The sequence below is a fragment of the Empidonax traillii genome, unplaced genomic scaffold, assembly GCF_003031625.1.
Source record: "Empidonax traillii isolate 1590-97213 ecotype Southwest subspecies unplaced genomic scaffold, ASM303162v1 scaffold2:size4533513, whole genome shotgun sequence".
Lineage (NCBI taxonomy): Eukaryota > Metazoa > Chordata > Aves > Passeriformes > Tyrannidae > Empidonax > Empidonax traillii.
This window is the reverse complement of record NW_020955195.1, coordinates 120,472-136,509: the sequence shown is the minus strand read 5'-3', so window position 1 is coordinate 136,509 and position 16,038 is coordinate 120,472. Positions and strand designations below refer to the sequence as shown.

Sequence of the window (16,038 nt, the reverse complement as noted above, 5' to 3'; positions counted from 1 at the left end):
TTATTCAAAGAGAATACAGGTTTGACCACCGTGTGTTAGTGGAACTAGGTATTTTTGCCAAATCTGATTATGTGATTAATATTTCTCTAAATCCAGGTCACTGAAAGTCACCTTTTTTGCATTCAGGAGAGTTTCTTACTACAGTTAGGAGAACACGGTGGTTGCAGTCCCTGTGTTTCCTCTGTATGGTGATCACATCATCTTACCTGGTTTAGCTTGTGGATTGACAATGTCTCCTATGTTTGCAACTGCAGCAATTTAATGCCTTTTAAATCTCAGTGAAATGTAGCTTCTCCCTCTAACTTTGTCCCCAGCATCTGTTTTTTCCCTACCCATTGCTGTTAATACAAATTACTTGCTTCTGAAATACAGGCTGCAGTGAAGATACAGAAGGAAAAAGGTGTTTAGCTGTGGATATGGCTATGAGAGCTGCTTGGGGGAAAAGAAGGAACAGTGACATGAAACAAGGACTGCACCAGGATGAGAGGAGTGTCCCTGAGAAAACAGAAATGAGAAAGAAAACCAACAGGAGCTGAAAAAGAATTCCAAGTTGCCAGAATTACCACTAGTTCATAAGAAATGCTGTACTTCATCAGAGGCAGTGTACACCACATCACTGTGTATGTATTTCTAGGATTATATATTACTTTGCATCTATTAACATCAAATTTCCACCTGCCATTTTATCACTGGGTCAACAACGAAGTCATTGTTCCACGGCCATTTATTAATCGTAGTGGTTCACAGCCCTGCAAAAAAAAAAGGAAAGAAAAAGGCTCATTTTCAAATGGATCCACTTTACGAGCTGATTTAACATAGGTTGCAAATAGAGATAAGGAAGAAATGGTGCTTTGAATGTCTTGCTGTCTATGATATTAGCAGCAACAAGCTTGTTTAAGGCAGGCGTGGTACAGTCAGTGTGCTAGCTACAGACGTAGTGTTGGAAATGCCAAAGACATTATAAATTCTTTGGCAATAGCTGGAGCGAGCTAGATCCTAATTTTAATTGGAGTTTATGCCTATTACACGGTCTCCTTATTTCATTCATTATTTCCCGGAATTGGATGTGAACCTGCTGCCTGTAGGGCAAAATTATGCACTGTTTCTAAGCCCAGGAACTATAAAAGGCAGGGTTTTAAAATGTTCAGTGCTGCCAGTTTAGGGCTGGGTTTGTAAAGGACACAGTTTCCCCATCAGACACTGAAATAAGCACTGGATTTCAAGCACTGGGTGATGCAGTGGCTTCTAGTCCTCTGCACTGTTGAATATCAGGTTTCCAGGAGAGCTCTACATCCAGCGGATGTCTTGGTATCATTTCTGTGTCCAGTGAAACAGTGTCAGAAAACAGACCTCTTGCTGGTGCTCTGGGAAGCTTTTGTCTTCCAGCTTTCCCTCTGCCCTCACCCCCGTTCCCCCCCTTCGGTGGACTGATGATCATACCGTCTTCAAATATCTACTGTGCTCACAGGGTAAAGAAAAAAAGGGGGTAAATAAGTACATGCAATTTCTTTTCGAGTAGGCTTTTGGCTTTGTTTTGTGGCTGGGTTTTTTATGGTGGTTGTTTTGTTTGTTTGTTTGTGAAAACAAAACCTCGGTGTGAGGTTTTGTTTGTGGGGGGTTTTTTTGTCTTTGTTTTCGTTTGTTTTGTTTGTGGCTACTTCGCCTCGGAGGTCTCCGAAGGCAAACCTTTGAAATCAGTGAATCTGCGGGCGCACGGAGAGGGAGCAATCAAACATCAAACGAAATGTGCACATTCATGTTCCTGTCCTGGATGTAAATGAATTGGCTGAATGAACACGGCCGGGGAGAAACACGGACCCGGCTCCGCGGTTTTTCCTCACCTGCCACCCCTGCGGACAGCCCGGGCATTTCTCTGGCGACACCCCTTCTTCCACGGGGGGCTTGGCGACCCCACTCCCTCCTGCTCAGGCGCCGGCTTCATTTCCCGGCGCTGCCGCAAAAAAAAAAAAAGGTGCCGCCTGCGCTCGAAAATGGGATCTTCCACTATTTAGCAAGGCTTTGCTGAATGAGTCATCAGCGCCGGCTGGTATTGGCTGGGCTGGTGAGCACCCAAGGGATTGCCTGGCAGAGGCTGCGAGGCCTCGCTTCATTCACAGAAATGTGGGGATGCTAGCCAGCCCTTTCATTCACACGCACAGAATCTCATTCACTTTTTTTTTTTTTTTTTTTTTTTTGCAGTCTCGCTAGCCGCTTCTAATGAAGACAGTCGTTCGGGAGCAGTAGGGTTTTCTGGGCAGTAGAGACACGTAAAAATAGGCTGTGGTGTGTATACTTGCTGTTGCTGTGCTAGGAGGATGAAGAGAGGAATGCATGCTGTGAGGATGCTGTAGCAGGTTTGCAGTGCGGTGATGAAAGGCTGTTCTGCAGATCAGTAGAAAAATGCTTTGACATTGACTAAGACATTGACATTATTCATCACTGCTGGGATAAGAGGTGCTGATTTAATTCAATATGTCATGAATATACTAATTAAATACCTGTATTTGAGCTGGCTGCTTCACTGTATTTGCACTTTGTGTACTGCAGCCTTTAGTAATGGGAGAAGGAGGGAATTCCATAGGATTTTTTCCTTCAAGTTGTGCTGCAGTTAGTCATGTATTTAAGAAATAGCTTTGCACTATGCAACTTTTCCGGTCTGAATTTGTTTATAATGCAGCGTATTGTCCTACATCCAAAAGATGTTTTGCAAAGCAGATTGATTTATAAGAAAAAGCCATATGGCTTGTGATGGGCATTGTGTGTCACAATGCTGTACACATTTTGTCTTTTTTCTTTTTTTTTTTTTTTTTTTTTTTTTTTTTTTTTAAAGAGTAGGAGACATTAAATACCTGTTTTCTGCATGTTTTGCTGCTTCTCAGATCAAGTGTTTGTGACTAATGTGCTAAATAAAGACCAATTTTTTTTTTTGTTTTTCACTGCAGGATGTCAGTTTGCTGCTACCTCGACTTTTTAATATTATTTCAGGTTTTTAAGTTTTTCAGAATTAAGCCAAACATTCCAGTGAATTGAAGATCTTCTTCATGTCTTTCTTAGGAGTGAATATCAGTGGTGAATGAAAAAAACATCTGTTAAGCCTGTTGTCAGACATCAGAAAAATACTTTTCTTCACACATAGGTACTTATGTAATTCCTGAATTAAAATAGAATGTTCTTGTGGAGTAACGGGGAGAAGGATTTCTTTCTCTGTCAAAATTTGGATATAACAGTTTCTGTGAGGGGCAGCATTGACAAAAAGGCACTGTTAGACTGCATTTGTGGAAGAAAATGACTATATTCCTTAATTCTGTCATCTGTTCTGAAAACCTTTAAGGTGCCTGTATTTTGTTGCAGGGACAGGAGAAAGGAGATATATGTGTGTAAATATTATCCAAGTATTTGCTATCTAACTGTGATTTTTTTATAGATTCACAAATATGTGAGGTGGAAGAATTTTAGCAGAAGAATAAAGTGTGATGTTTCATAAAGGCTATTAATTCAGTTTTGAAGGTAATTGCCTTTGGTACTAAAAGGGTGGTGGGAGGGGATAGGAATTAAAGGTTGAAAGGAAATATCTGTTTGAGAAGATAGGAAAAGGAAATTTGAGAATTGATTGGTGCTAGTGTGCTGTAAGTGGGTGGATTTTTTTTTTTTTCTTCTCTCTCTTTTTTTTTTTTTTTTTTTTTTTTTTTTTTTTTTTTTTTTTTTTTTTTTTTTTTTTTTTTTTTTTTTTTTTTTTTTTTTTTTTTTTTTTTTTTTTTTTTTTTTTTTTTTTTTTTTTTTTTTTTTTTTTTTTTTTTTTTTTTTTTTTTTTTTTTTTTTGGCTACAGGAAGTGATTTGCAGTGTTCACAGCCTTTTGTTGAAAAGGGTCCTTCTCATTTGTGTGAGTCATGCTTTTGCTGTGAGCGAGTTGGCAGCTCTAAGCAGGACTGGGATCTCAGTCACAGAAAACTGTTACTTCTCCCAGCCTTAACAGGGAACCAAGAGAAATTGCTTTAAAAGATACATTTTTGTTTTGTTTTGGTTTGTTTGTTTGCTTTTCCTTGTACTCTCTGATTTTTTTTTCCTCCCCCCAAAATCTTGTCGTCCGTCCGTGTCGTTATGAATCGCCTGCTATGTTAGTGCAGGCATCTCCTGCGTTGGCATCAGATTTGCCAGAACATATGCAGGAGAGCAGATAGAAGGGCATGCTTCAACGTACCAAGTACAACCGCTTCAGGAATGATTCTGTGACATCAGTTGATGATCTTATTCACAATTTGTCCATGAACAGCAAGGTCTCAGCAGTTGCTACGACTTCGGCTTCACCTTCGTACCTGGTGTCACCAGAGGTTCTCCGCAAGGACCAGGAAGATGGACCCACCACCCTGTGCACCCTCATCCATAAAGTGTCCCACTTGAAACTCTCTAACACAGGCAGCCTTTTGGGTATCAAAAACCTCTCCTCTGCAGTAAAGGAGCTTGCTGTCTCCAAGTTGCAGGGAAGCTCGAGTGCTTCTAGTTCAGCAGCAGGGGCTTCAGACAACACATGTAACCTTGTCTCTGCCACTTCGTGTTCTCAGCAGGACGTGAGCAAGATGAGCATGGGGAAAAAAGCACGGTCAGAGGAAATGCACCTGGGAGGTGAAGACTGGAATCAAAGTAGCAGCTTTGTCAATAAACCCTCTCGAGGATGGCTGCACTCGAGTGAGAAGATCCTGGGACCTGGTGTGACGTACATTGTGAAGGTTGGTCTGTTTTCTTCCATTCTCTGTTTTAGTCAATGAAAAATTCTCTGCTGGTTTTGCTGACAGGCTAGTCAGGCTGAAAGGATCTCTATCTGTATATTGCTTTTTTGGTGCATAATATGTGGAATGTAAATGCAGGAAGGCAGGGTTGGGAAGCTGTGTTAATTTGTTTCATTAGAGCAAACCTGCAAATAACGTTCTACAGCTGTGTGAAAATACTGTTCCTAAGCTAAACGCTGATTTTCTTACTTTTTGGTTAGGGGTTTTTTTTTCCCTTCTTCTGAATTCAGGTTTTCAGTGTTATCTAGCATACTGTATATATCTTGGATACGTAGGCTTTCAATATGTCTGGTGCAACATACAGGAGGAAAGAAGGAGCCCTTGATGTGAGAAAAACTGTTAATCGTGCATGATTTTTCAGTTTGAAAATACCTCTCAGGGCAGGTGTGTTTCTGAACCGAAATGATATTTGAAATCTTGGAGCAGTAAGGCAGAGAGCACAATTCTTATTGTGTTCCACGAATAGATACACTGTAGGGGGTAGAGCAGGAAAATGCAGCTTGTTTTACATAATGAGGATTCAGCCACCTTAAATGTTATTGCTCTTTTCAGTTCATTGATACATCATGTCAAGAGCAGAGGTTCTTAGGTTTACAGGGTACTACTTCCATATGCTTTGAAAGTATTTTGAAACCACCTGTTAAATTAGAGCCTTCAAAAGAAGGGTGTGTGCAACGTTTTTGTAGTTAGGTAAGATTGTGGCTACACCTCTCAGCATAAAGTTTCAGTGCAGGAAGTATAAAAATAACATTATTTTCCTGGATTTGTTCTTCAGTTGCCATGCTTTATTTGCCAAGTAGCTTTTGTATTAAATGTTAAAAGCTGTTTTGTAACAGACTATCAATATAACAGGTCTATTTTTAATCCTATCCTATTTTTGGTATAAGAGTCGCAGTGTGACTTTATTTCAGGATGCTCTAAAACTGAGTGACACCCTTGTTACTTAACTCTCACCACTTCTTCTCCAGTCTCGTTATCAGAAGCAGAGTGCATATTTAACTGTTGCAGGACTAGGAAGCAGTTTTCATTTCTTTCTGTTAGTGGTGGTGGAAGATTTTGCAAGTGATGGCAGGTTGAGGAAGTTGACCCGTTCAGAGCACTACTGAAATTGTGCTGTCTTTTATACTGCTCTGAAATTTACTGGAACTACAAAGGAGTCAGGGCTACCTTTCAAGCCACAAACTGCTGCTCTGTTACTCTTCAAGTGTCTCTATAAAAATAACCCATTGGTGCTGGGTATAGTGGTGTTGAGACTGATGTTCTTTTGCACAGAAATACTTCGGATAACAGAAGGTCCTTTGGCATTTTCACCTTGTCTCGGGGGGCTCAACCCTTTGACTTTAAATTTTGCTAAGGATAAGTGAGAATTCACTGCTGCTGTTTGTTTTACCTGAAGTGATCATTATGAATGAGAACAAACACAGTATTCAATTTCTTAATTTTTCCAGTGGTTGACCTATCATATGTTAGAGGAAGCTGATATCCTTGAATGAAAAAGAGAATGAAAGCTATATAGGAATGGACTAACACTTAAGCCATATCTAACACAGATAGCATAACTGATATTTTAATCAGTTCAGTTGGTGCCAAATACCTGAAGGTGTATATTGTGCATATCAGAATTTTCAAAATAAATCATTAGTACCAAACAACTTTCTTTGAGGTGTTTGCCAATGTCTTTAAAATGTATGGGACCTAGATTATTGCTCCTATTTAAAAAAATGGGTGACAACTTTGGCCTCATGCTCTCAGGCATGAGAGTCACAGAGCAGTGGTCTGAATGTAAAAACAAAGGTTGAAAATAAATACCAAAATAAAGGGTCAACGAGTAAATGAAAATAAACTGGTCCTGTTTAGTTCCTAATTTGCTTGTTTATTAAGTGTCTCAACATTTTCCTCAGCAACTGCAGCATTCATACAAATAAGAATAAAAGTGCATTTCCCAAATCCTCAAACATTGTTTGTTACCAAAGCTTTTATCCATCCAGACCATCAAATCAATACACAGATAATGCCCACTGAAGGGAAACATTCCTTGGATACCTTGTGGCTATACTGACTGTCTGATGGGCTCGTACCATGATCAATTAATGCCATATGCCTTACAGAAAATTCCATATGCCATTTGCTGAATGAGATGAAAATTTGATTTTTTTTTTTTTTTTTTAAACCAGCGAAACTTTTGTCATTTTTGTGTGTAAATGTGCATGGGTTACTATTTTCTCATTAATCCACGTTCAAAGCTTAAGATTAGCCACGGGACAGGCCTAATTGCAGCTACTGGGCAGTTTGATAACTCACATTAGAATCTTCTGAAGATGCACAAAATTCCTGCGTATTTATGACAATTTATGACAAAATTTATGACAAATCTGAGACTTCACTGCTGTCCCCACTTTTTCACATATTACTCCTTTTTAAAGTGGGCAGTGCATAATGCTTAAAAATGAGTGTAGGATTATGGTAAACAGTAGCTGTCTTCTGATTGGTCTGATATGATGGAATTGTTTTCAGCCATAAAAATGCTGGCACTTTCTGTATCTTTTTTTTCTCCCAGTGGATTTCATGTTGCATTTTTATATTTTATATTAATATAAAAATTTTCACCAAAAAAAAAAATTACTGAGGAATTAGACAGTGAACATAACCATATTAGGGGACATAAAGTGGTGAGTTACTAATGTTTTTCTTAATGCTACTGCTGAACAGTGTAACAAGTTATGAATTACTGAAAAAAAATGAAATATTTTGCTGTTGTGATGGAAGTCATTGAAGGGCTCAGTGTTTTCCTCACAGTGGGACAGGTTACTATGGGGAGAGATGGTAAATGTTCATGTTGTCAGAAAAAGAAATACATAGAATAAAAAAGAGTGTAAAACTGAGTGAAGTAATGATGGTTAAAGGTTTCAGTGTAACCTTTCTTTCCAGTGATAAATATCTACTGATGAGTTTAATTGGGTAATGTAATAGACATTTAGAGTTTTGTTACATTTAATTAACAGCACAGTCAAGAGTCAAGAGGCAAATGTATGTGTGTCTTTAGGTAACTCATGATTTAATTTTGTAACAAGTGTCAAAGACTTTAAAATGCTCTTTCTTGGCAGCTCAAAACTAAATAAGCCAAAAGTACTGTAGTACAATTTTATATACCTATGTGAAGTATATCTGAAAAAGCTAATGAGCCATAAAACCAGATAGAAATATAGTATCTGGGAGAGAGGAAGGAAGAACCACTCCACCCAAAAGAATCATCCCAAGCCAGGCAAATATTTCAATGAAAAGCACATTAAATTATTAATATTATAGCAAAGTATTTAAAGAGAACAATCCCAACTGCAGTTATTTCTTTAAAATTTTTACACTTTTCATTCCTTGGGAGGGAATAACAGCACATATATACATCTGACACAGGAAACAGACACCATTGTGGTGCTGTTCAAACACACCACCACGTCAAGGCTTCAGTTCTGCAAACATTCCTGCATGGCACTGTTTACGGGGAACACTCCCTTTGAAATGATCGAGGCTACCTCTGCACACTGAAAGCTGTGTGTGTGCCGAAGGATGAGCTGAATTGCTGTGTCTCTTTGGTGGCCAACACAGACTTCGAAGCTCAACCTTCACTGGAGCTGGCGCAGTGGAAGCTGCAACACATGTCGCCTTCCCCTGGAAGACTTGAGGGCTGTTATGTAGAATGTTTCTTTTTTTTTTTTTTCTTTCTGTTCTAGCTAGCACTGATATGCCGTTAAAAAACAAACCAAAACAAACCAAAACAAAATTAACGTTACAGCAAGACTTTTTTTGCTTCTCTTTTTGGTTGATGTTGAATTTATCTTTGTTTTAGAAAAAAATCTGGATGATTTTTTTAAAATTATTATTATTTTATTTTAGATCAGATTCAGTTTCAGATTCTGTCAGTCAAATCGAAGCAGTGCTGATGGTTAGTCACTGATAGCTTGACACCGCCTGGGTGAAAACACACTCAGTAGGGTTATGTGCATGTGTTTCCAAAAATAAAGAGCACAGTCCCAGAGCATCCTGTTTGTAATGAGGTTTAACAAGTGTGTTGTGTGTTTCAGTCATGTGGTGGTAACAGGATGGAATACTGACTTTAGTTCAGAGTCTGCTATCCTCAGCGCAGGTACCCAAACAGTGTTAGCAAGGACTAATGAAACCGGATAATCGCTGTGGATTTTGAGGCTGCATGCATGCAGATTAGGGCAGAGAGAAGTAGGTGACAAAGAGAGCACTGGTTTTAGTAATTAATCCCTCCTATTGTGCCATATTCCTGTGAGATCAGTTAGTTATCCTTTGCATTTTCTTTCACTGTTATTTGAACTGTGAAAGAATGATACTGATGCCTGTTGCTCTCCTGAAAACTGTTCTTTTGATCTTCATGGATCTGAAGTACTGTGGGTCTGTTATACAGCCCACTGGTACAAAAAGAGCATTTCCCACAGAAATTAGATCAGTTCCTACGAGCAGAAATTGTACAATAGAGTCTTTAATTACAATATTATTCTGATTACATGAATCAAGTGCTATTACTGTACATTTTGCACACCTTTCATAGAAAATAACCCACGTATTGATTTCAGAGTTGAAGAATTCAACTGTCAATGTGAATGTCTGTTCTTCAGTACATTTGGATTGTTTGCAAAGTGCCTTGGAAGCTTTGACATAATTTCTACACCTAGGGTTATTTTGTGAGTGACACGACCCGGACACTGTTAAGGCTGATTTGAATAGTTAGAGTGAGAAATATTTTTGTTTAAAGCAAAAATTATACACACCTGCTAACTGTTTATCCTGCTGGTTATATATATATATCCTACAGTTTTAAAATCCCCAGATGAATTTAGCTGTTCAGTCTTGCAGGTAAAACTACATGCACCAGGAACTACTTCTCTCTTTTTCCTTGGAAACTGGGTGGTTGGTTTCTTTGCTTGTCTTCCAGCAACATTTACAGTAAGAATATCACACACCCAATGTTAATTTCTGCCAGTACAAACATAAAGGAAACACACAGATGAACCAAGATCCTCGGGGAAAACCTGTACTGCTGGAGACAAGGCACTCCTTTGTCCCAGGGACGGGGTGCTCCTTTCTCTCCCAACCAAACAGAACTCTTGTCTCCACCAGCACAGTAGCCCATACTTGTGCTACAGCCTGGCTTTGCTTCGTAGAAGGAAGTTCAAGTGAGTGCAGAAAGTGTCAATATTAAATTTTCTTGTTGTTTATGATGAAAAAAACCCTCAGACCTGCCCTGGTATAGTGTCAGAGTAATCCCGTCTTCCCGGCTAACGGGACTGTTTCAAGTTGATTTGCTCCCCTAAGAAATGAGATAAATTCCATAGAGCAGGAGGGATTCAGTATTGCCTCTCTGCAATTCTACATAGTGGTGTGATACTAATTTAATTTGATTCTAGATATTTAGAACAAAAAGTGATGCAGCCCTGGCTTGGTCTGCTCCAGGCAGGTCTGAGGCAGAGCCTGTCCATTTGAGTTGTGATGGGATTAATGATGGGACTCGATGCCACCATATTTCCAGCTATCCCTTGTTTTCTGGGAGGGACTGGGTGCACTTCAATAATCTAGAATGTTTGTTTAGTAAGTTAGATATTTCCATGGGTTTTTCAAATAAATTTGTACAGGGACAGGAAAGATTTTCGGTCTCAAAAGATTGAATCAGACAATCCAAGTCACAACTAAAAGTTTAAAGGCTAAAAAAAAAAAAAAGGCCTTTGATATTAGACAGGAATGGCAACCAAAACCATAAAAGATAAAAATAAACAGGGTATAGGATAACACAAAGAAAAGAGTTTAAGGTAGACAGAAAAAGCAGGATTACTGGGTTTAATTGGTGAACTCTTGGGATGAAGACCAGAGGTACATATGGAATTCAGACAGAAAAGGACTCCTTCTGCTTCCCTGCAGGTTTTGGATTTTCAGGTTTGACAGTGACAGGTCCTTCCGACATCACACCTCCAAATGCACAGATTAAAAAGCATAACAGTATAGTTTGTGTGTCAGATGCTTAACACAGGTTTGTATTTGGCATAGTGGAAAAGCACCTGTTAGATCCTCCATTTTCTGGGTCTGTGCTTTAATAATACTCCTTATCAAGCAATTCTACTTAATGACTGAGGTGGCATGAATTTTTTTAATAATTGGATATATTATTTTCAGTGTCCATATTTAACAGTTTCAAATGTCTAATTATGATTTTCAACCACTGAAGCACAATGTTTTGGCTGCAGAAGCTTTTGTGTGTTAAAGGAGTTCTGATGCAGAACATAAGCTGCTGTAACTAATCTGTATCATGGTTTAAAGGGAAATACATCTTAGTGGATATTCAAGGTAGCAACAAAACAGTCTGGAAAGTTCACTGAATTAAAGTATGCAGCTGTGAAAATGAACCAATTTATTTGTGGTACTGCAGTGCATACTTTAAGTGGTTCACGCTGCAATAATTGCATTCATCCATTATGATATATTTTTAAAATGAATTTTGAAGGTGTAGAACTAAAGGTTGTGTTGTGGGTTTTTTTTTTTCTCCTAAGTGTAGCTTTTTTTTAAAGAAAACTTTTGGCCCATGCAAAGAATTGAGTCACAGTACAGAATGTGTTTGCATTTAAAATAATGGAATAAGTCATTGTCCCATGTGTGAACTTCTGATAAAGGCATTTCTGAGGTTTTGCATGCAAAAGCATTTGTCTGTAAGACAGGAACTTCAGAAATACTGTTCACGCAAAACTACCGATATGCTGATTTTTTTCCTGAAATCTTTTGAAAACCCAGTTCATTTAGCATCTGTACAGCAAAAATATTTCTGACCAGGATGCTGGCAATCTTGTTCCATCCCCTCACAAGTATGAAATAAGAAAAAGGTATTTTCTTTGAAGATGTTTTGTTTTCAACCCCATTTGAGATGGAGATTAGAAAATTGTCAGAAGCAAAATTTGTTTCTCTGTTACATCTTTCCCCTCACTAGCAAGAAATAAGACCTCAGAGTTAACTTAAGAAATTGCTTTTCAAGATAAGATAAAATATGTTCTTCTCTTCCTAGCTGAAGCCTTCGCCTTTTTTTAAGGGGTTCCGAATCCTCACTGTGTGATTTGTTTGTGAGATGCTGCCAGAATGCTTTCACAAAGGAGAAACATAAAACCAGTATAGATACCAAATGGAATGGATTCTTCTTTTCTTACAGAGGTTTATGGGATATACTTTTATTTAACTATTTTATTACTGGTAAGATGTCCCAAATTCTCATATTGTGAGGAGACTTCTGCAGTCAATTCAGATCCTCAGCAACTGATAATATTTAGTCACCTAAAACCTTCATCATATTTCAGAGATGTGTTAACAGACATGGAAAGCAATGTTTGGGATTGCTTAGTGTTGTTTCTCCTGCTGTCCTGAAGTCAGTGGCACCCAAGGATATTTTGCAAACACAACACTCCCTCTGTGCCTCATCATCAGCAAGATTTGGAGGCATTCAACTGGTGTTATTCTCCAAGGCCTCTCTGTTTGTATGAATCCTTGGCTACTGAGGCACTTTGCAGGTTTTCTGGTTTTGTGGGAGAAAAAGGAATAACCCTTTCAGAGTGTTGGTGAATCTTTATAACTTTATATATATATATAGTTTTTATATATATATATATATATATATATATATATATATATAGTATGTCAGTTTATTAATAGATATATACAGCTGCCCACTGAAACTTTTAAATAGCTACAAATATTTATATACTGCATTTCAGAAATAATAAAAAACAGTAGGCTTTTTTAGAGCCAAGGAATTTGGGCAAGCATTTTAAATATCAGTGGCACTCTATATTTGTGTATGCTTCCAGTCAATAGATAGGATTTCTAAGCCTGTGTAGAACAATATATACATGCATATGTATAATATGCATAAAAGTAGATATAAGTAAATAAAGTTGGGGGGTTTTATCCTGTTAAGGTGCATTTATTCTTTATCATCTGAGCAACTCAGTGCAAGAAAGGAGTGTAAGACAGGAAAAGATGGTTCCCTTCCTTTATTTAGCAGCTGATTTTTCTACTGTTAGTGGGTTAGACTTGGGATGAATTTATTTAGATGAAAAAGTTCCACAGCCTTTCAGTTTGAATTAATCAATGCTAGGAACTTCGTTCTCTAGTTGATCCCAGAATTTCTGTGGAAGTCAGCCTCGCTTTACTTATGATTGAAAGCCTTTATGAAAATCCTAAGGAAAATCACTGTAAAAGGATTTTCATGGTTAAAGCTACATGTCTAACAAATATACAGAAACTCACATTCATGGGGTGAAAATTTTAAAATGTGAGCTCTCTTCTTATTGTTTTGTACTCTGGATACTAAAGAAACATGTTGTGTTTGGAGTGGCCTGCTGTGAAAATATTTTATAACTATACTATGGTAGTTAAATCAAGACCTTATGAAGGCTTCTTCATTTACCAGAAAGTTCTGTAGCATAATTCTAGTGGCATCCCTGTTACTGAAAGCACAAGCATCCAGTTCAAAGAGTAAAATAGAGAAGTAAACATAGTAAAGTTGCCAAAATCGCATTGAATTATACTAAAAATGTGTTAATTAATGAATCAAAATACATGAGTCAGAGAATTAATTTCTGGGAGGCACTGGTCTCATGCACAAAATACCCATGTTTGCCTTCTAAATCCCTTTATTATTACAGTTGTGCACACCTGAGCCATGTGTTCAAACAGGGTAAGTCAGTTCACTGAAGGTGTTGGCTGTCGTTCGCCGGTTAAGAATTGTTATTCTGCTTATATTGAGACGTATAATATCTATTTTTATGCTACAGAAATCAGTAATTGCATAGGAGGAAATAGCAAGCAGCTAGGTGTTGGCCAAAGTTGGGAGTGTTCTTGGGCAAACTGTGTTCTCTCATCCTCTGTCGAAGAAACAAACCACCCTTTTCCAAGAGGAATGCAACTGATGGTCATATGCATCATCATTCTGCACTAGTTTAGAAGCTCTTCTGGTTTACTTGTCTCATGGAGCATTTTGTGATGACAAGCCTCAACCATTCAGCTGTAAATTTATTTGCAGTCGAGCTCCAAAGAAGATTTTCTGTTCCATTTCCATTCAATCAATCCTTACTTAGAGATTTTTTTTTTCTGTCTGGATCGGAACACGCGTTCTTTAATGAGGAAAAAACCTTTGGGGGAAATATTGATTCACTGCGAAGCTCTATACATGATTACTTACTGGCATAAAAATTACCAACTGCACAAGTATGGAAGCACAGAAGAGAGCCTTTCTGTTTCTGTGTGGCAGCATATGTTTGTGACACATTTTTGGTGCCGGAATGTGGCAAGCTCTAAATATAGGGCCCTCTCCTCATTCAGAACAAGGCTGCCAGAGTTTCTTTCACGCAGGATGGCTGCTCCCCCAGCCAGGTAATGCCATTCTGCAGGTGGCAGGAAGGCACAGGGCAGAGGTGCAGAGTGGGTGCTCTGGTAGATTCTGGCAGAGCACAGAGCCCTCAGCGACCTGCACATGTGCCTGAAGAGATGTCCCAGCCCGAGGGGAGGGGGCAGCAGGAGACTGGGAGAAAATAACACTCACGTTAGGTAAGATCTCAGCATCGTGTTATGTGATAGCTGAGCAGAGAATTCAAAGGCAGATTTATTTATATCCCAAACTACCAGAGAAACTGAAATCTCTAGCAGCTGACTTGGAGCTCTGTGACTACTGCTTAGACAAATTTTTTTCTCTCTGAATATCCAGTCTTGGTTCTGCCCACAGCTTTTTCTAATATTATAACTCACTCTACATTAGAAATGTCACTGAACAAATTTTCCATTCCATTCTTTTTCTCGAAGTATCTAGGAACACTAACAGAAACCTGAATGGCTGTGTGCGTGCAGGACCTTGTTCTAACCACGCTGCTGTCTGCTCAGCTGATGGTGGCCAGCGTTTTCAAAGGCTGCCCTTTAAGTGCTTTGCACTGTCAGCAGCACCTGAGGTGAGAGGCTGTCCCACGGACTTCTGTGATGCCAGAGTCTGGGTGAGATGTTTGCCATGACTGTGGCAGGACAGTGGCTCTCCACCTGCCAGGAAAGGGTTTCCCTGAGGTTTGAGAGTTACTCTCTTAGCAATGGGCGGGTCTTAAGGTAGAAAAAAGAAAGGAAGGACCCATAAAACATACAAACAAACAAACAAACAAACATACAAAATAAAACGAAGAAAAAAGGTTTACTGCACTCCAGTCTTCAGAAAATACTGACTTTTTGGTGATGCAGAGAAGTACCTCCCTACTGTGCTATGTTTTGCTGAAGTTTTAGTTCATCAGTAGTTTGGGCCAGGTAAGCACTGAGGTCAGAAAGACCTACCAAACTCCCAGATCCCTGTCCCAGTGGGGTAGCTGAGCCACATCCTTGGGTCAGTGACTAGCATCAAATGTAGAAAGACCTTTTATGTATACTGTTTTTCACTGCCTCCATATTTAAAAGATTTCAACTGTCGATTCAATCAAATCATATAAGTCAAATACACGTAACTACACTGTGCTCTCCTTATGAAGTAAAGGATCAAATGCATGTTTTGATAAGATACCTTCTCTTTTTGTGCTCATTTCTTGCTGATTATCTGAGTTAAGTAACTTTGTGGTGCATGTCTCAGTCAAATTAGTGAGGTATTCAAGGTAATAAATGTTCAGCTGAAACACAATCAAAAAATTAGGAAGCATTGTGGCACTTATTATTCTTCTTTAACTTAGTTTATTTCATTAAAGTGAATATCTGATTGCAGTTCCTTTTTAGTGTTTGTTTTGGGGGTTTTTTGTTTGATTTACTTTGAGGGTTTGGGGTTTTTTTGTTTGTTTGGTTTTTTTTTTTTTGCCTTTTTTGGTTTCATTTTGGGGTTTTCTTATTTGTTTGTTTGTTTGTTTTTTGGTTGGATGGGTGGGGTTTTTTCCCACTTCAGTGGTTTAGAAAGTGGATATTGTGAATTCAGTTAAGCTGGGATTTTCATCTAACGTTATGGTAGCAAAAGGATTGAGATTTACTGTTTCATATAAATTTGCTAAAGAGAAAAATTCATTTTGTAAGATACTTTTCAATCTTGTAGTCTCTGGCCGTGGCTTGGGCTATTTTTTTGTGGGTTGTTTTTTTTTTTTGTTTGTTTGTTTGTTTGTTTTTTTTTTTCATGCATGAGTATGGTTATTAAAAGTCCTGACCTGGTCCACAGTTACATGTGGACAAACTTACTATCTTGAAATC

At 38.5% G+C, this 16,038-nt stretch overlaps 1 protein-coding gene across 8 annotated transcripts in view; it reads left to right on the top strand.

Moving 5' to 3' along the window:
* Positions 1-401: 401 nt before the first annotated feature.
* The window catches only part of SHC3 (SHC adaptor protein 3), a 60,595-nt gene continuing 44,958 nt past the window's right edge, over positions 402-16,038 (top strand). The window contains exons 1-5 of one of the 8 annotated variants that reach the window (XM_027891743.1): positions 2,105-2,454; positions 2,943-3,136; positions 3,425-3,507; positions 4,272-4,426; positions 4,564-4,725. In XM_027891743.1, the coding sequence (XP_027747544.1) occupies positions 4,576-4,725 (150 nt within the window). In that variant the 5' untranslated portion in view covers positions 2,105-2,454; positions 2,943-3,136; positions 3,425-3,507; positions 4,272-4,426; positions 4,564-4,575. Of the gene's footprint in view, positions 621-1,214; positions 1,231-2,104; positions 2,455-2,942; positions 3,137-3,424; positions 3,508-3,841; positions 4,726-16,038 lie in introns of those variants that run through there. The other 7 variants (XM_027891569.1, XM_027891831.1, XM_027891908.1 and 4 more) reach the window with 7 other exon arrangements.